Consider the following 21707-nt stretch of genomic DNA (forward strand, 5'->3'; position numbering starts at 1 on the left):
TTTAAACTTCAGCAATGTGCTCTCTGAATGTGATGAGTTACATTAAATCAAAACCTAAATTATAAAAGGGATGTTCTAAGTCTAAATACTCAAGCACACCTGAAGCAGTTGGGGTGAATATATGATTTTTTAAAATTTATTTTGTTTATGCTTTGAATATACATTCCAAAGGGCTCTAAGTAGATTTGATTTTTTTTTTTTTTTTTTTAGACACAGGAAGTCTATAAACATTGCAGCATATTGCTAAGCATTTGTTCACTCTAGATAATGGCAGATGTATAGCCTGCAGTGTAATCCAGTTTTAAATTTAAGGGTGTCTGGAGTTCATATGGTGGCTGAAGGCTTGTCCTTCAAGGTTTATGGGTGTTTGGTTGTACTAAGTGTTTATATGCATAATGTTATGAGTACACTTACTATTCATAATTATCTTAAGTGTTCTGCTGTCAAATAAGTTCCTGCTCTTGCCTTGCTTAGAAAATTTGGAAGAAATTTTTTCCTACTCCAAGCCTTTAAGCAGACAAAACTGGAACTATGCTGATAAATACAAGCCTAGCCATTTTCCCTTCTAGAACTTTCTATCCAATTAAACTGTGTGCATGTGTGTCCCAGTATGTATTGTAATAATGTGTTCTTATATGAAATCTTACTTGACTGTGTAAAAGCAACCTCAAAATCAAGCAATTGAAGGTGTCCAGACAACACATCTAACTCAGTTACTGCTGTTTCTGCAGACTTTCTTGGAGTCTTGTGCAATCTCTAGACAACTAGGAATTTGGTTTGTTAAAGAATTTTTATGGCTTCTGTGCCTGGTATTCCTCTTAAATTGTACAAGGCTAAAAGCTATGGAATTAGGATCAGTCATCAGACAAATTTTCACCAGAAGCTGGGGAGTCCTCTCTTCTGTAGCTGGAAAAAACAGATACTTTATGGGGCTTTGAAAAGGTTACAGAACTTTCTAAACAGAATCTTATTAATGGATATTGGATCACACCCTTCTTCCAGGCTCCTTGTTCTCACTCAGGAAGTGGAAAGACAGGCTCTTTAGATGGCTCCTGTGCTTTAGGAATTGCTGCAGTGAACTGTTATCCCTGGACCTGGTCAACAATCCTCTGGTCTGATTCTGTGGAGAGTAGCACTTTTGTGCAGATAGTTGAATGCATGGAGCTTTCCCTTGGGCAGGTGATGATCGAGTGCCAGTCATGTTTTAGCAGGTGTCTGCTGCAGATACCTCCTCAAGAGGAGGCGAGTGGAGGAAGCCTTTTTTAGGCAGCTGAAGAAAGCATCACTATCACAAGCTTTGGCACTTGGGCAACTGGAACCACCACAGTATGTGCTGGAAGGGAGATGGGGAATGCAGCTGGGCATGGGCAGTCTGGAATGTGTCAGAGAATCTCTTGATGTGGATCAAGGCATACCAGAGTGAGTTCAGTGGAGAGCCATAGAGATGGTGACTTGTGCGTATGGCATATGCAGAGAGGCTGAATTGGGCTCATTCAGCCTTGAGAAAGCCAAAGGGAATCCTTACAGATGTCTAACCTCACAGCAGTATGCAGAGGAGACTAGCCAGGTTCTTCTTGGAGGTGCACAGATAATAAAAAAGGCAATGTGTGTGGGAAGCTCATTAAATCCTGTAATGGTCTGATATGACAAGAGGCCACCCCGAAAGCCAGTAAAATCTCCTCTTGGAGGTGCCAAGGCAAATGTCTGGACAACCCAATTTGATTAGACTGACTTTAAACAGGGTGTGTAGCTGGTTGACCTCCAGAGATCTCTTCCAACCTACATTATTCCGTGCCGTGTGAGGAACAGACTGTGGCAGACCTCTGATCCCAGTACATTTTTCCATAGTCAGGGTTAGCAGCTGTGAGCATGAGACTTGTTGTGGCCTAGGATTTGGGCTATGAGGGCTTCTTGGTTCCATTATACTGAAGTAAGCCTCATAAACATAGGGAAGCTCACATAGGCTGTTGAAATGTTCTTTATTTTATAATGGTCTAGTAAGAATTGTCTTTATCATTCCACGCTCTGTAGAATGAAGTTTTGGTAAACACAGTTTAACAAGGCTGGCTCTAATGTCCTCACCTCTTTTATGTGTTTCTTTAAAGGCTTTGGAGGTTCTTTTATTGCTCCCTCTCCATCACCATCCCCAGTCACTCCAGCTCAAACTGGTTTACTACAGCCTAACTTTGATGCAGCTTTTGGGACAACAGCTCCAACAACTGGCAGTTCGTTTGATGCATCAGGTGAGCCACAGGGTTTCTTCCTGTGAATTTTCTAATGTGTTTTGTGTGGTAGATGAGTAAATGACACCATGTTAAGGCTCTGAGTACAAGCAATATCAGTGACCTCCTTTTTCTTTCTTACTGGAAGAACCTCAGGGTGGTGATGAGGCTGGTGTGTGCCCAAGAGCTCTCTCTGCCCATTTTTTATTCTACCATGTCAGTAAAAAACAAACTAGCCTATACATCATCCTTGCATGTGCTTGATAGCATGAATCAGGAGTTACACAAGGAAAACACTACTCTGTATATCAAGTATACAGGCAAGTCATCTTGCCACTGCTGCTGATGGTGCTCTGGAGCCTGCATGGCACCTGAGGGTACACACAACAGAAACTGGCCTAGAGTTCTTTGCCTGACTATAAGCTTAAACTTTTATCACTGCTATCATTTTGTTTGCATCTCTTCCATTCTATATTTTTCATGCTGGGTCCTTGCTACAAACTTAAAATTGGTGAGTTCTACAACTGTACAAGAAAAAAAAAAGATGGAAATAGTACTGCTGCTTGGTTATTTGGTTGCTTGCCAGTGCACATGCTACCCCTCCCCGTTGACTTAACATTAGCATGTACCTCAAATACAGATCAGAAGATAGAACTCAGGCATGAGATATACCAAGCAGTTTGACTTCAAGGGATCTAAAAAATGAACTTCTGAGTTAGATGACTGGACTAAGAAGAATAGCACTGTCTGTGTGGATGGTTCTGGTTCCTTCTGATCTCATAAGATGTTCGTAGGTTTTCCCAATTCCCTGCTGCTTGCAAGTGAATAATAACATCTTGAGATTGCCAATCCTGTTGATGTGAGATGTCAAGGTATAAGTCTGCCATTGCCACAGTAATTCTGACTGGTATTTGCCACAAGATGTTCATTTTAAAAATCTTTAAATGAATATCTCCTGACAAATGTTTGTAACTGACATCTCTGTAAGGATGGTTGTAAGAAAAATAGTGTCATGTGGAAGTGGTGCTGTATCTATGTAGATTCAACGCTCCAATTAAATCCCTTTTAGGCATGTCTTCTCATATTAGTTTTCATTGGTATAGCTTTTTGAGGATTACTGTACATTCAGTGTCTAGTAAAATGACATGCATGCCCTTGTTGGCATTACTTTTAATGTCAAATGGTGTTTCAGTAAGACTTGTGATGTGGTTGTCTGTGCTGTGTTCATTGAGCAACAGCAGAGTAGCAGGCAGTGCATTTTTGATCACATCTGCTGGTCTGACTCACTTTCCTTTCACTTTCAGTGTTTGATGGCTTAGGTGATCTTCTTATGCCAACTATGGTTCCTTCTGGTCAACCTGTAGCACCTACAGTCACAGCAACAGTCCCTGCTGCAGCAGCAAGCAAAGGCCTTGGAAGTGATCTTGATTCATCTCTTGCAAACTTAGTAGGCAGTAAGTGACAAACTTTGGGTATAAGTGGTGTGGTATGCATGTTGCTTTTCCATGGAGGCAAATACCTGTCTATTTTAGCTTGCTTCAGTATCCTCCTGTTCCACTGTGGAAACTGGGGAAGCTATCAGCAGGAATGAGGCTTGGTTCAGATAGCTGATTCACTAGGTCTGGGTTTGTCCTTCTTGGAGCCAGGATCTGAGTCAAATAATGGCATTTTTTTGGGCAGGTATGATTTGTAATATGTGACCATCCCAGGTACATTTCAGAGGCACATTAGACTCTTAATGGATGTGCCCCTTTGTAATAGATGGAAAAGTGAAAATTGCCCAAAGTGTCTGATGGCAGTTTAAGCAGCAAAGCTGGTGGACACAAATAGCTGACTTCATGTTTAATGAAAGAGTTGCAGTGGGATGATGAGTGCACTCAGGAACAGGCCTTCTCTCAAGCAGAGAACTTACCAAACATGTTCTTGAAATGCTAAACTTAAATATGTATTTTCCTGTAGTAGGAAAAAGGGATAGGGCCTTTGTAATTAGAGATCAGTAGCTGCAACCGCCCAAAAAATCTAACAGAAGATACACCTAGACTAAGGTGTAATCCTACTGAAGTTGTATGAAAGGAATACTCCCTTAGTGTATGTAAACACACCAGAACAAAGATGTATGATGCAGACATGGCTGTTAGGTGTGGGGGAAAATACTCTGCTTAGAAGTTAGCAAGATTCTTAATCCTTTGAACCATCTTCTGCAAGTCATCTGGTGTATCCAAGTTTGGAGGAGAAAATCAAACAGCAATTTATGAGTTACAGGACTTACACTGTCACAGGACTGGTCCTGTGAGAAGAGTACTCTTGGTTTTTTTAATTTAACTTAAGACTTCTTCCAAAGGGTAATTAAGGAAACTATTTGGAGTTTCCATGTATGACAGAGCAGATAAAGCAGTGCAAAACTTATAGGAAATACATTTATGTGTATGTGGAATACAGCTTTTTATTTCCACATATGTAATGAGGAACAGAAACTAGTGATGTCATTTATGGTAAATAGTTTGGTGCTCTTAAATAACTTAACATTTTGTAGACCTAAATATAGTTACTTTGGTTTTCTTATGAAGGAAAAATTACTTTCTCAAGTGCAAAACATCTGCAAGAATTCTCAGGTATTTGGTCTAAAGAATACGTAGATGTGGCCAGTGTTCTGATGCTGTCTAAAAGAAGACAGCCAAAACTGTTTTGCTCTTGATAAGCCCAGGTGTAATTAAATGTAAGCTGTTACTTTGACATGCTTCAATTGACTAAATGTGTGGCTTCTTTTTCATTCCTTTTTTTTTTTCCTTACAATTTTCAGATCTTGGAATTTCTGGTTCTACTTCTAAAAAGTAAGTTCAACTGTGCTTAAAGATAAAAGGAGGTTTTCTGCTCTGCTGTACAGCCCTACATCTATTTCAATGTTTATTAAGAAACAATTAATTGGTTATATGCCCCAACCTCCCAATCCAGAAAAATTCTGAAGCAAGTATTCTATTCTGTACAGGCTCCCTGAATAATTAAGGTTCAATGTTCCTGATATAGTTTTTAATCTTACTGTCTTTAATCTGAATGTTAGAAATATTTTTTTCTTGTGAATTATTGTCTTCATGTTTGATAGCTGATTTCCAAACAACTTATAATGAACAAATAGTCCAGATAATAAACTGTATCCCTCCCCTCAGTAATCTATGATGATATGTAATAGTTTTGTTATATTTTACAGATGCTGGGTGTACTTATTCTGTAGGCATTGAAATACTTCTAAAACAGAAAAGAGGTTCATTCCATGCAGTGATAAGCTTCTTTTTACAAAAAGAAATACTTTACAACATTGCATTTATTTTTTTATCTTCCTAATCTAACTGCCTGCTTGTGCCCTGAGTCTTCCTCTGTATGCAAGACTTCAGAATGTTTTGTGCCTCTGTGGAGACGATAGGAAGGATCTGTACAAACACATCATGAGGTTTAGCCCCAAAATGTTGCTTCCTTCAATCTACTTCTTTCAACTGGTATATTTTTTCTGGGTAGAGCAGCCTGTAACAAAACCTGGTTTTGCGACAGCCCTTTTATTCTGTGAATGATTTGTTTCTCTTGTATCTATCAACTTTTTGCAGAACTGAATGCTTTCCTTCTTCAGCTGTCTGAGCAAGATTTCCAGCACTGAAATGGCCTTTCAAAGACATCTAACAGGCAGCTCTCCTGCCTGGCCCCAGTAGAATAGGCAGTAGCAGTCCCTCTTCCTACTTTGCAAGGGTATATGCCATATGTTACCTTCAGTCAATACTAAGTAAAACTTCTCTTTAATTCTCACCACAAAGGCCATAACCATGTAACTGACTTCAGCTTAGAGTGTTCTGGTGTCTACTGCTAACAACCCTTGAAACTGAGTGTCACTAAAAGTGTATCTTTCTGTTAATAACTGCATACACCATAAGCTAATGTAGCTGCACGTCTAATGCTAAAGTATGCTGTAACTGGTTTTCATTTTCATTGTGGAAGTATGCAAATAATAGCCTGCCTCTCTCCCTCTCTGTTAGGGGAGACCTTCAGTGGAATGCTGGAGAGAGAAAGTTAACAGGAGGAGCAAACTGGCAGCCAAAAGTAGCACCTGCAACATGGTCAACTGGTGGTGTCCCAGGTGGTCCATTGGTAGGTGGTTAATCCTTAGGTTACACTGGTATTGGACTGCTGATATTTGATGAGACTGTGCAAGCATACCTGTAGGGACTGCTCCCCTTTACTGAGGCCAAAGAGTTTGCCTCTGTGTAAATTATATGAGTATTTCAAGCCACATTTTTTAAGAACAGATTTACAGCTGGTGTAAATAAACCATTGAGTAATAAATGAACATACACTAGCTTATGTATCAGGATACTGCTGTACCTGTACATTTAATACTTGTAGGCATTCCCAAGTGTGTGATTAGCCATGTGGGTCTGGCCAGAATCAGGCTCAGATCAAGTGCCCAAAATAAAACACTATTGACTCAAAGATGATGAACTCTAACGAGAGAAAATGAGTAAGTTTTTCTCAAGTTTTACTGAATGAAGTAGATCAAAAGACTGCACAGTATTCATACTGATCAGGTAACTGATGTTAGATCAGGAGTGGTAGTTTATTTAGCAGGGTAAAGCAGTTGGAAAATGTAAGATTACCCTGTAAAAAGTATCAGAAGGCACTAATTTTGAGAAAAGAGGGTCGAATTGAGCTAAAAATCTAAACTTGGCACATGAGCAACTTGATCATGAATAATCTAAAAAAGTAATCTGAAGAGGAGTAATACCTCATCTCATCAAATTTCTCACAAGGCTTAAAACAGCCTCCATTTGAACAAGGCTGGTTTGGGAAAGGAAAGAAATAACTCTGAAGGGGAGCCATGACCAGTTCAGTTCCTTGCTGCCACAGCCAGGTGTTAACATGACTGAGCATGTTCCATAATGTTATGGAAGATACAAGAATTCTCTGTACTTCACTTAATGTGTTGGTTGTAACATCAGCTTTTTTTCTTAATAGAAAGGCTGGGCTATACTGTACAGTGTAAGTGAATTTTTTTTTTTAATCTCTTCCTGCACTTAACTAAACATGAAGGTACTAACAGCACCTCACCTGCAATACTGTTACTACTGCTGGCTTAAAACTAGCTAGAAGCTTCTAACATGGACTTCTTGGACTGCCTGTCCAGCAGACAATTCTCAGCCAATGGGTTAAATATGGCAGTGGTGATAACCATTTCTGTGTTGTAAGCTTGAAAATTATCTCTTTACTGCTTTACTTGGATATGAACTACCTGATGACTTGTACTGCCTGAAACTTCAAGCTTCTGCAGCATCAGCCTGGTCTTGTAGTAATTTTACCAGCTAGTCTTTCTGGAAAGCTGGGTAGATTTGATAGCATTTCATGAAATGTATGTGTTGTATATATTTCTTAAAACTCATGCACTTAGGTACTTTTTTTAATCCAAAGAAACCCAGGTCTGCAGGTTAAAAAAATATGAAGACAAAAATGGACCTTTTCTTCATGTCAGTGTTGAACTACTTAAGTTTTGGTCACTTCTTCCCTTTCTTGTGACCTTTCAACTCCAGGATTAAAATCAGCAGAGTCACATCAAAGCCCATTCCATCGAATGACCCAGTGCTTAGAGGCAAAAGTAGGTTCAGTTTGTATGGCCATTTTCTTGGCATCTGCCTAGCTGAATGTTGAGCTACAATGTGTTCCTGTTAAAGCAGTCAGATCACTGCCTCTGATGTCATTAACCTGTGTGGTTTAATTTCTTGTTTTTCATACCTGAGTGTCGAGATCTTGGTTTTAGTTTGGGAACTCTGTTAGCAAAGTACAGTTTTTAACTGAAATGCTCCCTAGAAAACTTTCAGACTGGAATAGAATTCATAAATTCTTAGGCAGAAAATTCAGTGGTTTTGAATCATGAGTCTGGGACGGGTTATCTTGACTTGTCTCCAGCTTCCTAAGAAACTGGCATGTTTTAGTCTGGAAGCAAAGATCAACCAAAGGCACTAAAATGCAGCATTCACAGAGGTGGAACTGTGCAGTGAGTAGTTCCAGCATATCTCCAGAGACACACTCTGCTTTGAACTGTAAGTGTGCTAGCTCTTCTCCAGGTGTTGTGGGATGCTACTGACTCAAGGATGTGGAGGCACAGGCATGACCATACAGTTCCTGTAATAGCTTGAGAAATTGTGCCAGTATGATTAGGCCAGGCAAGAGCAGTAATGAAATTCTACTGCCATTTTTACAGCCCTTCCTTGAATGCTTTCTGCCTCTCTTCAGAGTTGTTAATAATTTAGATTGTATATATATCTGTGGAAAGGAAATATTTCGATGCCTTCAAAGCTATAAGGGGCCTCTTCATGAGAAGTTACAGAGAAGGGAGCCAAAAATATGTAGGCTGTGCTAGATAAGTGAGGTGGGGTTGCCTTTCTAAGGGTGCTCTTCTGCTGCATATCCAGTCAGACTACTAAACTAGCAGTTATCTCTTCCTGAATTCGGTGGGAGATAACTTTTTTTTGCCTTTTATTATTTGAAGTCAAGCATATGAATGAAAATGATAGCAAGATAAACTAAACTGTCCTTAGTACAGTATGTAATGGTTCTGAATGTGGTTTAAGTGTGTGAACTTATCCGTTAAGTCCAATGAATCTTGGTGCATAATTCTTTTTTCTTCACTGTCAACTAACTATAGCAGCTATTTCCTTTAGCTTTACAATCTGCTTAAGCTTTTACTAAAATACAGTGCTACAGTAAGTGCCATAGTGTGTTAACTGTTATGAAATTGGGATGCTTTCTTACACTATGTAGAAGGAGAAGGAAACTGTTTTCTCAGGCCTATTTTGAGTTGTAGTCAGTAAATGGACTCTGTTCATGAAGAGAATGGAGTCTGTCTGTCACCATTGCTTTCGTATGAAGAAACAAACTGAGCATAAGGACTCATTCAGCTCTCTCATCCTTTGAAGCATTGTGGTTTTGAGGCTTCATATGTGCTGCATAACAGTCCTACTTTCCAGAACAGCTTTGAAAATGCTGGAGACTCTGCATGGTTTCCAGATGGTTGCTGTTACATTTTTGCTTCCTTTTTTTTTGCTCTTTTTTATTTTCATTTATTTTTTAGGCAGGAGCTGTACCTCCAGCAAGTGCTGTTCCTGCCGCGGGAGGTACTCCACCTGTCCCACAGCCGGGAGCAGCGTTTGGCATGGTGAGTGCTTTTTGCTACGCTGCTGTCCTTCCCCCAGGCAGCCCGTGCTGACTCAGTGTTGGTTTGCAGCCCCCAGCAGGTGCAGGGGTGCCCATGATGCCCCAGCAGCCGGTGATGTACGGGCAGCCCATGATGAGGCCCCCGTTTGGAGCCGCCGCTGGCCCTGGCGTACAGGTGAGCTCTGCTGCACCAATGTCCAATTGCTCTCCGTGTCTCTAGAATGTAGCTTGTGTGTGTGCATCAGCTCAGCTCAACTATGGCTCTAGGTCTGTCAATGAGATGTCATAAAGGATCAGCTGCCTGCCTTGCAGCAAATCCCATGAACCACCTTGAATTTTTTTTCAGTTGCCTTGTATGAGACCAATGGAACAGGTTTGAAAAGGCTCCTACAGCTAACTACATCCAAGATCTGGTTTTGGAGGATATTTGAATAAAGCTCCAAGTGGAACTCTCGGGCACTGCTATTCTGTTCACAGCCTACCAAAATTTACTATAGCTGCACTCAGCAGGTGATGCAGCATAAGCTGTAACACCTGTCCCAGGCTAGTACTTCAAATACAGTTTGATTTGTAATAACACTGAAAAGGAAAGGCCTTTCCAGAGGAGGGACAGGAAATTATTTAGCTGTAGAATTCTGCTTTTTGTGAGTCAGAAGTCCATCTTGCCTTTCAAGTAAGGAGGGAGATGGAAATTGATGCTGCAGCTGTAAAATCTCACTGGTAACCCTGGAAACCAGGCTACTTCCCTAGTTTTGCAAATGCTAAGCAATCGACATATAGCAAACCACACTTTTTAAAGTAGGGAACTACATTCCCAATGAATTATGTCAAGGTTTTCTGTGTAGAAATGGGAAGAACTTGAAACTCCTCTAAGTAAGAATATACTTAGTCTTGCTTTTCCTCCCACTATCTCTGCACTTACTAAGAATAATATTGTGGGACACACAAGATTTTTTCTAAAAGAGTAGTCATCAAGGTGCCAGGGCTACATATAAAATACCTCTTGTTCCCTGAGCTGAGGTAGGAATGGGGAGGATTAAGGACAGAATGTGAGAACTATTTGACCACCTTAGTTAAAAGTGTTGCATGGAACTTCAAAACCGATGTTTTCTGTGGAATAACTGTTGATTTTTATACCTATCAGAGGGGGAACCTAGTATAATCTAGTCATGTTTCCAGTCTGTTTTGGATTCTTATTTACATTACCAATGTCAAATAAATTGTACTTAAGCGCGAGTCACAGGGATTTTCAGTCGTACCCTGCAGGATGCACTCTGCTTGCTCTGAACCTTGGTTTTTAACATCTAACAATTGTCTGTCTTCTCTCTGGGTTGAAGATCCTAACTCCATTCTGTCTTACAGGGACCAAGTGATCTGAAGCTATGCTAATTAGGATCTGCAGTATCTATAGCCCTTTCCATTAAACCTGCCAAACATTGTTAACCCTGTAGTAAGGATGGAATCCAAACAATGCTTGAGCTAAACGGCACCGTGCTGAACTTGCAGACAAATGAGAACTTTGTATGCTTGCAATGTGCTTGTGTGAGCACTGCCTATGCCTATCTAATGCTTGTGTATTCTTGTCTGCTTTGTTTTTTTCCTGCCTTCCTGGCTGGTGTCTGTCAGCTTTCTCCAAGCCCAACTCCTGCTACTCAGAGTCCCAAGAAACCTCCAACAAAGGACCCATTAGCGGATCTTAACATCAAGGATTTCTTGTAAAAGATAAGGTATTCTGTGGCTGCCTGCTCGAGCATGTCACACTGTGGTACATGTCTGGCACACAGATGTTGTTTAGGTTGAATATGACAGATAAAATCGCAGCTGCAGAGCTAGAAACATGCACTGTAACAAAAAACAAATTCTCTGTGACTTTAGCCTGAAAGCTTGACTCACAGATAACTTTTCCTGACAGTTGTTTTTGGAAAAAAAAAAAAAAAAAACAACCAAAAAACACACACACACACACACAAAAAAAAATTTAGTATCTTCAATGCATAACTTCAGTTTTTACCTTGTTTTCATTCAGTTCAAGCATTCATGTTTGGTCTTTTTATTGAAATGATTACTGAAACACTAGAATGATAACAGAGTACAAATACTGGGGGGAGAAATGCTGCTGAAGAGGCTTGTTCCAGTCTTGGGGGTATTGAAACAGATTTGGTATCATAGGTTTGAAGGTCTCAGAAAGTAAAAAATTGACCTATTCTTGTCATCAAGGGCAAGTTGTTTGCAGCTCTTTACTGCTGCCAGCTAATGATCTCCCCTGCAACACAATTTTTCAAGGCACTGCTTTTCTGAATGCTAAGGTCCTGAGCAGTGCTCTGTAGAGAAACAATGGAGAAGAAGAAAAAAGAAAAGAAAGAAGAGAAATACTGAGGCGAATCAAAAACACAGTGCTGCATAATGGAAAGAAACAAAGGCCAAAACATTATTCTGATGGTTCTGGAGGGCCAAGGGGGAATATAAAATTCAATTAAACACTTAAGCCAATTAAAGAGTAATAATGCAGAAATAAGGTTTGCATTTTATAATTAAGACTAGAATAATGTGTCTAGAATAAGGTGAGGAGAGGACAATCATTACATAACTTTAAAGCCTTCTTCATGAGTCACTTTTCTTCCTTCCTAGAGCTTAATTCTAAAATTTGTTCTGAGCCCACTCTGCAGTGGAGCTGGCAGCAGTGATTCAGGCTGCTCTTAGCAGGCATGTCCCAGTCCTCCTTCACCCTTCTCCACATTCCAGCCCCCGGGAGGTGGGCTCTGGCACTTGGCAGAGACAGCCAGGAGTGCAGATACACCCTCACTGCTGGGACTCCCTGCTTTCAACTTGTATTTGTAATAGAGAGATTCATAACTGGCTGTGGGAAGACTGCTACTTCACTAGAACCTGATAGCAAATCCTTTGAGCTGTGAAGAGATGAGCAGATTTGGTGCTCTTTGTAGAACATGCTTTACTAACTCATTGTGTCAGTTTTCATCTAATACTTTTCTATATTCACAGCTGCGGTTTTTCTGACTGGATGCTAAAAACGTGATTTGGAGTCTACAAATGGATGCTCAGAGTTTCTCAGTGAGCCACCAGTACCAAACCCAGTGCTTACTCAGACTTTCTCTTCCTCCTGAAACGTGTAGCACAGCTGTGAAAGTGAACATTAGGAATGTGTACTACCTTAGCTGTTATCCCTACTCTCTCGAAATTTGTGTACTTGGGTTATTTGTGTTTTACAATTTAAACAATGGATGTATGTTTCTGATGCCTTCTAGTGCTTTTCTGAACCTATCCCATGGGGGCAGATTATGCAGCTGTTGTTTGGTGAGCCATTTGGAGCAATGTCTGTGGTTTTTGAAGGTTTCAATGTATATATAACTTTTTGAGGACACCCAAAGTTTCCCTAGGACTCAATTTCTCCTTTATCTGTTACAAAACATAGTGTGGTAATACCAGATAGTAAAGAAAATACTTACAAAATTGTGCAGAATACTTTTTTTTTCCAGTCACAGGAATCTCAATTGTCGTGAAAAAAATGTTTTATTTTTGTGGCACTGTATATGTTAAAATAATTTAAAGTAATATAAAGGAAAACTTCCATAACAAATACTTTTTCAATGATTTACCAAGAATGAAAAATCATATCTGAAAGGATACCATATTTATTGCTGTTTTTATTTTTAAATCTATTTTAATTATTTAGGTTTTTGCATTTATAATTGGCATATTTATCAGTTCTTGCTAAATGCACTGAAAAGAAGTAAAGGGTCAGTTTCTCTCCATGTAGTTGGGAAAAAAAGCAACCATGGTTGTGCTGGCATTAAGGGATTTCAAATATGAGAGCACTTTTTGGTATATCTGTAGTCAAAACATTACAAGTGATGTCACTCATCTCTGTTCAGTTCTTCTGTACATCTCTTAATTTAGTGCTTACCTGTGTATGCCTTAGGATAGTGTTTTCTCATTGCCCCGAATGCGCTGTGAGTAGCTTTTGTACTATTGGTGATTAGATTTAATTCTGATCCAGAGATCCATGCCCTTTACTGTACATACTGTGTTTCTTTAATTTTTATTTGTTCTCATACTGTTTCTGCTGATGGCTTGGTGTAAGATCTTGACTCTTCAATGAGGTCACTGTTGATCAGTGTTACAAGTGGCTTGGCAGTTCTCTGTAAAAGCATATTGGGTTGGAAAGATATTCACCTAAAGTCTTTCAAATTAACTATTTAATCAATGTATGGTACCATTAAAAGTGGTTGTATCTGAATTTGCTGTGGGGATAACATACACTGTAATGGGAAAGTTCTATAAAAAGTTAATTTCAAAATGGCTTTTCTTTGTATTTCAGTTTAAAAAAATCCCAAACAAACAAAAAAAAAACCCAAAAAACAAAAAACCCCAGTGCATGTGTGCCCTCTGAGATGCAATAAACACCTTGATCAAAGTAAATATCTCGTTGCCAGTTTCATGCTCATTAAGATGTTGACCACAATAATATACTTTGAGCTGGGAAAAATATGTTTAGGTGCTGGCACTGATTGATGAGTCTGCTGCATATGGGAATGACTTTTGTAGAATCATAGGATCATTTAGATAGGAAAAGACATCTAAGATCATAGAGTCCAGCTGTTAACCTAACACTGTCACCTGCTCATCCATCTCCCTGAGTGCCACATCTACAGCTTTCTGCACTCCTTGCACCAATTTTGCAACCAATGTATTACCAAGCATGTGCTAGAGGATTGTTTTTTATAGTTTCTTTTATGTATCTGAATAACCATCAGTAATTTCACCTCACTACCGTTCCTAGCTGTTTTCAGCTGTGCCCAGTGTATGACAACCATGGATGAGGCCACCCTCCTGGGCACAGGGACTGCCCAGGAACCATAAAGGCCTTCCTTGGAAGGGTGCTAGGTGGAAAGGTGGGTGGGGGGCCAGGATTGCACCCCAGAACCCCCGTGTCAGTGCCACCACCTGGCACTGCAGCATTCACAATGCCCCAGGGCAGGATAAAGGGGGCATCGTTCTTAGAGCTCAGCCTTATGATGATGAGCTCACAGTTGCATCCCAATTTTCTGGATTAAAAATGGGTAAGGCTCAGCAAATCGCTGTATTTCCTCACTATTTGAGCATGAAGACCTGCACAAGTCAGCAACTGCATCCCCAGACAAGCTTACCATGGTTTTTCCTGCCCTGCCTGTGTGCTGTGTCTTTGCCAAATGCAGGGAACGTTCGACTTCTTACCGCTGTGTTGTGCATTCTCTTTGTGTCTTCTCAAAGTGAGGACAGCATTTTCAGAGGAGAATCATAACCAAACAAGTAAATGTATTTAGACCAGTTTGTTAGTGTCTTACTCAAATTGAGATGATGAGCTACTACTCACTGAATTGCAAATGAATGTCACATGTTTCAAGGGGCCAGACCTCAGGGTGAGGATTTTCTCCTTGCCAGGTACATGCCTCTGCCGCAGAGTAATTGACTTTCTACATTAGCTTTATCCATGGCAACAACCCTTGGTCCTGATTTTGATTAGTTTTCTGTAGATGTCGTGGCCAACTGCTTTGTGTGTGTGTGTGTGTGTGTGATTTGTTATCCTGTGAGCAAATAGAAGCCTGGACAAAAAGGAAATTTGGCAGAAGAGCATCTAGTAGCTTGTTCACTGTGGGAAGTAAAAACTGTATTTCCCCAAATGCTGACTAAGGCTAAACAAAAGTGATTTGCTCTCCCTGGCACACAGGAATTATAAAATCTGGCTTGCAGGGGAGCCACGTGGTTGTCTCCTGGCCTGTAGACAAGAACATGTTCTTGTTATCATCTGAGTTTCATCATCCAGGCACGAACGTGTCTGTGTCCTGCTATGACTAACCACTTTTCAATACAAGCTGTAGGGAAGAGTGGGTGGAAAGGAGTGCTCCCATCTGTGGAAAGAAGAAACTGTCTCCTTCCCCTGCATTTTTCATGAGGGGAGGACAGATTTCAGACAGCTGATATGTCCCTTATCCAAGTTCTCGCTGACCTGTGTGCTGACTTCTTTAAAAGCTGGCAACTCTGGCCACATGAGGCTTTTGTAGCTCCCTCTTAAGCTATGAGTTCCTTAAGGAGTGGTAAACACCTGGAGAACCTGAATTCAGCCTACTGCAGAGGTTTGAAAATAATCCAACTCATTCTGCAGAACAGATTCTTTTTTTTCTAATGTTTGGTGTTATCATTGCCTCTTACTCCACTTCTTTGTTCATTTTTCCATTAATTTTAATTGGCTTTATTTGAAAATATTAGCTGTAAATGTTCTGTAACTTGAGTTGATGGCTTCTGGAGAGATGCTGGTGTTTCCACAGATGAAAGCTTGGATGGTGAGAAGTAAATTTCTAAGCTGTCTCCTAAGAACCTTAGCCTTTCAGGCTGATTGCAGAATCAGGCTGCTACCTGAACTTCCATTCTTAAGATTTAGTAAGACAGCTGCAAATGCTAGCAACTTGCCCTAAAAAAAAAGGCAGGAAAATCAAGAGCGAAAGCTGCTCTGGGGTGGGGGGGAAAGAGAGGGAAAGAGAAGGTTTACTTCCAATATGCTTCAATATTATGAGGTGCTGCTTACTGGGAGCTGACAGCATCTAGTTCATGAAATGTCCAGTAGCCACAGCTGACATTGTTTTGTGACATGAACATTTGCTCCTGCCCCTCCTTCCCCAGTTCTCATCCCAAAATAAGGGCTGCATGCTCACATAACTTATTCTGCATGGGGAAGGAAAAAAATCCCAATAATTTTTAATGCCTAGGCAAGCCAAGTGAAACTTGCCATGGTAGGAGTAGTGGCAGTGACACAAAGATAATACACTGAGTTAGTGATTCAGACCTTCCAGGACCTGGAATACATCAGAAATTTTATTAAAATAGAAAACCTTTTTTCCATGTGTTATATACTGCTAGTGCTGTGAGCAGTGTGGGAAGTGGCAGACACTGAGTGGTAATGAGGGGTTGAAAAGAATTTCAGAGATGGGACTACAGAAGGAGAAAGGCTGTATATATTTTAAAGCAGACAGCACTGCTATTTTTTCTGCTTCAGATCTTGGCTCCTAAAGCTTCACCACCTCTTCCCTTTCCCTTAATTAAACTCTACAAGTGGTATGGTCAGCAGAAGCCCAATGCTTGTTTCATTGCCCAAGACATCTCTGCATGCAATTAGAGTGTAAGAATAGTAGCCTTTGGGAGTTAGCAAAGGCAGTAGACCAGAAACAGAAACTGAAACAAGTGCAGAAATGTGTGTCTGGGTGTGACATCCACTGCAAGGACTAAAGTGAGCAAATCTGTTCTCTGACGGTGTTGGAGAACACCCCTGGGGAAGGGTTGGTGAATGTCCACCCTGCACAGCACAGAAAAGTGCCTACGTTAAAATGCTCGTGGTTGAACATGGCCAAGTTTGAGCCATATTTTCAAAATATGATGGAAGAGATTTCTCCATTTACCTCAATATCCTAAAATTCTAAAGTAGCCATCTTTTTAAGAGGTCCTGCAGATCCTGCCAAAGCACTATCCCACTCAGTTGGAAGCAGACACTTCAATACCACTAAGTGCACCAGTGAAGGCACATCCTGCACAGTCTGAGCCAATCTTTCAGACTTAAACTGGTAGTTGGAGACAGGTTAGTTGTTTTCTGGGAAAGTGCAGGGACTGGTGGGATCTGATGACACAGGGCAGAAGGGATGCTCCCCTGCCCTCCCAAGAACATCACCTTTCCATAGTCCTTGTCTGCACTTTTGCCTATCCAAGTCTGGAAAGAGGCTGACTGTGTGGGAGAGGGATTGTATGGGTATTGCATTAAGGAGGGGAAGGAGAAGATGGATGTGCTAGGAAACAGTGTGGGGGATAGGTGGTGTGTTCTTGCTCTTGGGGCTCTGTCTGTCACTGAGGAAGGGGTGGGCACTGCAACATTGTGGGTACAGAGTGACCCCAGGGAGGGGGCAGCTCTGTGCCCTCAGCCTTGTAAGCTGCTGCAGGCCTGATAATGCATTGAATGTCAGCAAAAAAATTTTGTGTACAAGAACAATTTACAGCTACAAGCAGAGACGAAGCTTCAAAAGAAATAGCCTTTCATACTCTGTGTTTCTGCATATAAATAAAAGGGATTTTTTTTTAAATGCTAGTGAGATACAAGCATAGGACAAGTTAAATTCTGAAGTTAATTTTAAGATTATACCTTATGTGTCTATGATGTGTTCTGTAATTACACCCTGTCAGTCTGGGTTGATCAATCAAGAGGGTTTTCAGTGATTCTTCTTTTCTGTAATAATCCCACACTGTCTCCAGCCAACTGAAAGGGCAGTATTGAATTTGTTTTGAAAAACATCAAGGCAAAAAATAGATCACTTCTCTTTTGAAACATGAGAAAATAAAGTTTTTAACAACAGAAGAAAGAGGGAGGGAAATAGTAACACTGAGACCAGCATACTGCATGAATAAGATTGTCTTACTCTACAGATATTGATTTAAGTAATAGAGCATCTTCGAATCTGCCTTTGCACAGAAGTTCACAGCCACTTTGAGATTTTGGTTTAGGATCTATTTCTGTGGACATGCCTTTGGGAGGTAAAGGACATCATTCACCCTGTGCATGAAAAAAGAGGTTTTCAGCAGTCTATTGAAATCCCCACTTCCAGCTCACCTCCAGCCCATCATGACAGTATCCAGCACCTGTCTAGCATCCCTGCTGCTCCAGGGTGAGCAGACACACTGAGCTTTCCCAGCTCTGTGTTTTGTGGGACATGAGCTGTCCTGATTTTGAATATATATTTAAATATACAAGTAAATATAGATAATTAAATACCTTTAAGATTGCAGGTAGCTGGTGACTTTTCCTTGCTGCTTGGGTCTCAAATATTGCATTTCTCTTTGCAAAAGTTTGCGATGTTGCGCCTGAATTACTTTCCCGTCACTCTCATTTCAGAAATGGTATTGATGGAAATCCAGCTGCTTGCCTCTTTTTGTTTTCTTCAAGATTTGAGTGTGCAGAATTTGCCTAAAGACCTTTTGGCTCCAAGGCAAATTGTACTGGAAGTGTGCTTCTGTCTCAAAATATTTGACTGCCTGTGATTCCTGCAGGATGGCTGAAATGTTTTACTCTCTAAGGCATGGTCGAGGCCCAGACAGGGAGAGAAACAAGGCGGCATTCAACACACTGAACCTAATTTTGTATTGACATAAAAGTTCCATTAATTCCAGTTGTATACACATCACCCAACAGTGCATCTGGGTTCATACTTGAACAGTTTTTAAGCATCTTCCAAAACTTTTGTAAAATTAAATGAGGCTACTTATTTGGATGATATTTTCTCTTTTGAACTTTGTATTTTAAAATCCAAAATATGCAGATGAAAACACCTTGTTACCATAGTCCTTGTACAGACAAGAGAGTTGATTTCCAGTGATTAACAGAGACCATACAAAAATACTGGGTTGGTTTATTTTTCAAAAAAACATAAAAAGATTGCATAGTGACAGTAAGCAGATTTTTGTATTTAAATGCTCAGCTATTTTTTAGGATTATAAGTAGCAATGATAAAACTAACATGTGTGTTAATAATTCTCTAGTGCTCTGCACACTCTTTAGTCTGAGATACCAAGTAAACGTGTTTCTCATGAGCAGCTCTTTAACACGTTGCTGGAAGGCAGGTAATAGTTGTGTCTATGTACACTTAAACCTATCTGGTTTCTCCAGTATTTTCAGTTATCTCAAAAAAGTGAAAGTGCACCTTGTGGTTCCTAAGCAGAGAGTTGTTTTCTGGAGGTTTTAAAACATAGCCTGACAGATTACATTCCTGATGATTACTAAGATGTAATACTAGGTCTTGACAGATATGTATTACACATATAGTTTCAGTGAAGAAAATGTAATTTAAAGAAGTGTTACACTGTTCTGTCCACCCAAAATACAGTATTTTGTATCTAGGGTTGTTTTCTCTGGGATTTTAGAATCCTGGAAATTATTTATTGTAATAAAGTGGCTTGTGTATCTGTTAAAATATTTACTTTGTTTGGACATTTGACTTCATGACTGATCATCAAGATTGACTCTAATCCTACCATGTCATTTAGCCTGGCTTGTGGATTTTTCAGACAGCTTCAGTTTTTTTCCCCCCTAACAGATGTCAAAGGCTGGATTTGAGTGGTTTGTGCTTTTAACAACTTTTAGAAATACGTCCAAGAATTTGCAAACATATCACTAACAACCTCCATCTCTCTTTAAATGAGGAGTGTGTACTGGGAAATGGGCAAATCATCTACACTCCATTCAACTGCATATTTTACAGAAACAGAGAACTGCAGAAGAGCTGCAAGCCCTGGAAGCAGTAACACCTAAGCCAGGCTATCTGCTTCTGTCATTAGCAAGGAAATGCCCCCATCTTAAACCAGCAATGCTGCCTTTGCTGTACCTTTACCCCTTTGAGGCTAACATAGGAATAGTTCTAACTTACATTTTAACCAATTTAACTTTAGTAACCACTGCAGTGTTGCAAGTGGTTGCTCTGGAATTCTTGAAATTTGCTGGGCTCATGTATGAATTACAACCCAGTTCAGCACAGTTTGCATGAAGAGCCTGTCATGGATGTGCTTCTGTCCTTTTTAATGACCTTTAAAATAGCAGGCAGGCTTTGAGAATATTATTTTTCTAGTAGCAGAGTTCAGCATGCCAGCCACGCTTTTCCATTTGAAGCTGAGCCTACAGTGGCTGGAAACTTGAACCGGTAAATCCAGTATTTTGATTGATCTGTCAGAGATGGAGGAGAGATGCAACTGAAATGAAATCCTTTTTCCCTAGCCAAACTAAAGACCTAAGCTGATCCAATCTATGCTTTCCTGGGACAGACTCTGGTGTGAAATACAATATTTTTCTCTTAGCCAAAGCATTTTATTGCCAGTATAAAAGATCAGTATAACTATGCATACTGTTTCATTTAAAATTTGGCTTTCTGCTACAGATAAACAAGACCAAACACAGCATTCCACTGCAAAGGCAATGCATTCAGAGCACATGAAGTTTCCACTTTAAGACTGTTGGCAGGGTGATAAGATAGAAATCACATATATCTACTCTAGTTCCCTGCTCTAAAACTAAAATTGGGTAATACAAAGCAGATTTTTCTTGAAGACCTCCATCATTCCACAACCTTTCCAAACCCCACCGAAGAACATCATCACCTTCACCCTGAAAGAGTTGCTGGGATTTTTTTGCTGTATTACCTGACCATTCCTTGCTGCACATTGATCTGTTATTTCTTCTGTCCACAGGGATATCCTCTTTGTTTTTTGCAGTAGCAGTGATGGTATTTGGACACTTATCATGGTCATGCTTTTGGCTTATGCCCTTTCTCTTCAAACTTTCCTTTCCAATCAAGTTTTTCTAGGTATCAGTTCAATCTTGGTATTCTCTGCACCTCAACTGTGGCACTTGTCAGCCTATGCTCCTCTGTGCTCTTAGGGACCTTCCTGAAGAACTGTAGTTTAAGCAATTGTCCTTCAGGATACATTGGTTCATAGTGTGTAGCCATTTTGGAAGAAACAAAAAAGAAAAAGAGAAAAGAAGAACAGAAATGAAAATTCTAAAAGGAAGTAATTTTAAAAAGCTTTAAAAGGGAGAAATTTGACTGTTTAAACAATATCAGTACAGAGCATTATTATTGGACTCTGTGCCATTAATAAGACTGAGCGCACTGCTAAATCTTTATAAAATAAGAAGAAATTTGGGAAGGAAGAGGGAAGCTGTGGGCTGAATGTCTCTCCACATCCTGCTTTTCATGTGGTTGTATTCCTTTGTGCATCAGGAACTGTCCTGGGAGAATTCAGCACACTGCAAAGACTACAGGGCAGAAGGGCTCTGGAGGAGATGAGGCTATCCATCCTCCTCAGACCCTCAAATGCAGGATGCTCAAACTCTGTTTCTCCCACATGTGCCTTACTCATGCACCTGGCAGGAGAGACAGAAACAAGAAGCAGCTGCAGGTATCTGGAGGACAATGGGGGAGGTGAGGGAAGAGACAGGACACAGCACGTTTTAGATGCCTCTCAGATAAGGATGGGGATAGCAGCATTAGCAGGTTGAGAGCACAGGTTTCTTTCCCTTGCTAATTGCACTCATCCTTGGCACGTGTATGTGGCAGGTAGCAAGGGAAAGAAGCCTGTGCAAGGAAAAGAATCTTCATCACCAAAATCCAAGCTATTTCAAACCAGCACAGCTGTGAATATGGAAGGGACAATAGTGAGAGGCAGGACACAGGTCCGAACTGCTCTGCTCTCATGGAAAGTTGTATTAGTGGCCAT

At 40.4% G+C, this 21707-nt stretch overlaps 1 protein-coding gene across 6 annotated transcripts in view; it reads left to right on the top strand.

The window, feature by feature from the left end:
- SNAP91 (synaptosome associated protein 91) overlaps window positions 1–13847 on the top strand; it is a 63424-nt gene extending 49577 nt beyond the window's left edge. For 3 of the 6 annotated variants that reach the window (XM_088162099.1, XM_088162098.1, XM_088162096.1), the window contains 8 exons: window positions 2106–2243; window positions 3527–3676; window positions 5023–5053; window positions 6242–6353; window positions 9328–9411; window positions 9481–9585; window positions 11037–11137; window positions 12411–13847. In XM_088162099.1, the coding sequence (XP_088018225.1) occupies window positions 2106–2243; window positions 3527–3676; window positions 5023–5053; window positions 6242–6353; window positions 9328–9411; window positions 9481–9585; window positions 11037–11129 (713 nt within the window). In that variant the 3' untranslated portion in view covers window positions 11130–11137; window positions 12411–13847. Of the gene's footprint in view, window positions 1–2105; window positions 2244–3526; window positions 3677–5022; window positions 5054–5818; window positions 5958–6241; window positions 6354–9327; window positions 9412–9480; window positions 9586–11036; window positions 11138–12410 lie in introns of those variants that run through there. The other 3 variants (XM_088162100.1, XM_088162097.1, XR_015802618.1) reach the window with 2 other exon arrangements.
- Window positions 13848–21707: the final 7860 nt, after the last annotated feature.

This window comes from Sturnus vulgaris, chromosome 3 (genome assembly GCF_052056855.1).
Source record: "Sturnus vulgaris isolate bStuVul1 chromosome 3, bStuVul1.hap1, whole genome shotgun sequence".
In the NCBI taxonomy this organism is placed as follows: Eukaryota; Metazoa; Chordata; class Aves; order Passeriformes; family Sturnidae; genus Sturnus; species Sturnus vulgaris.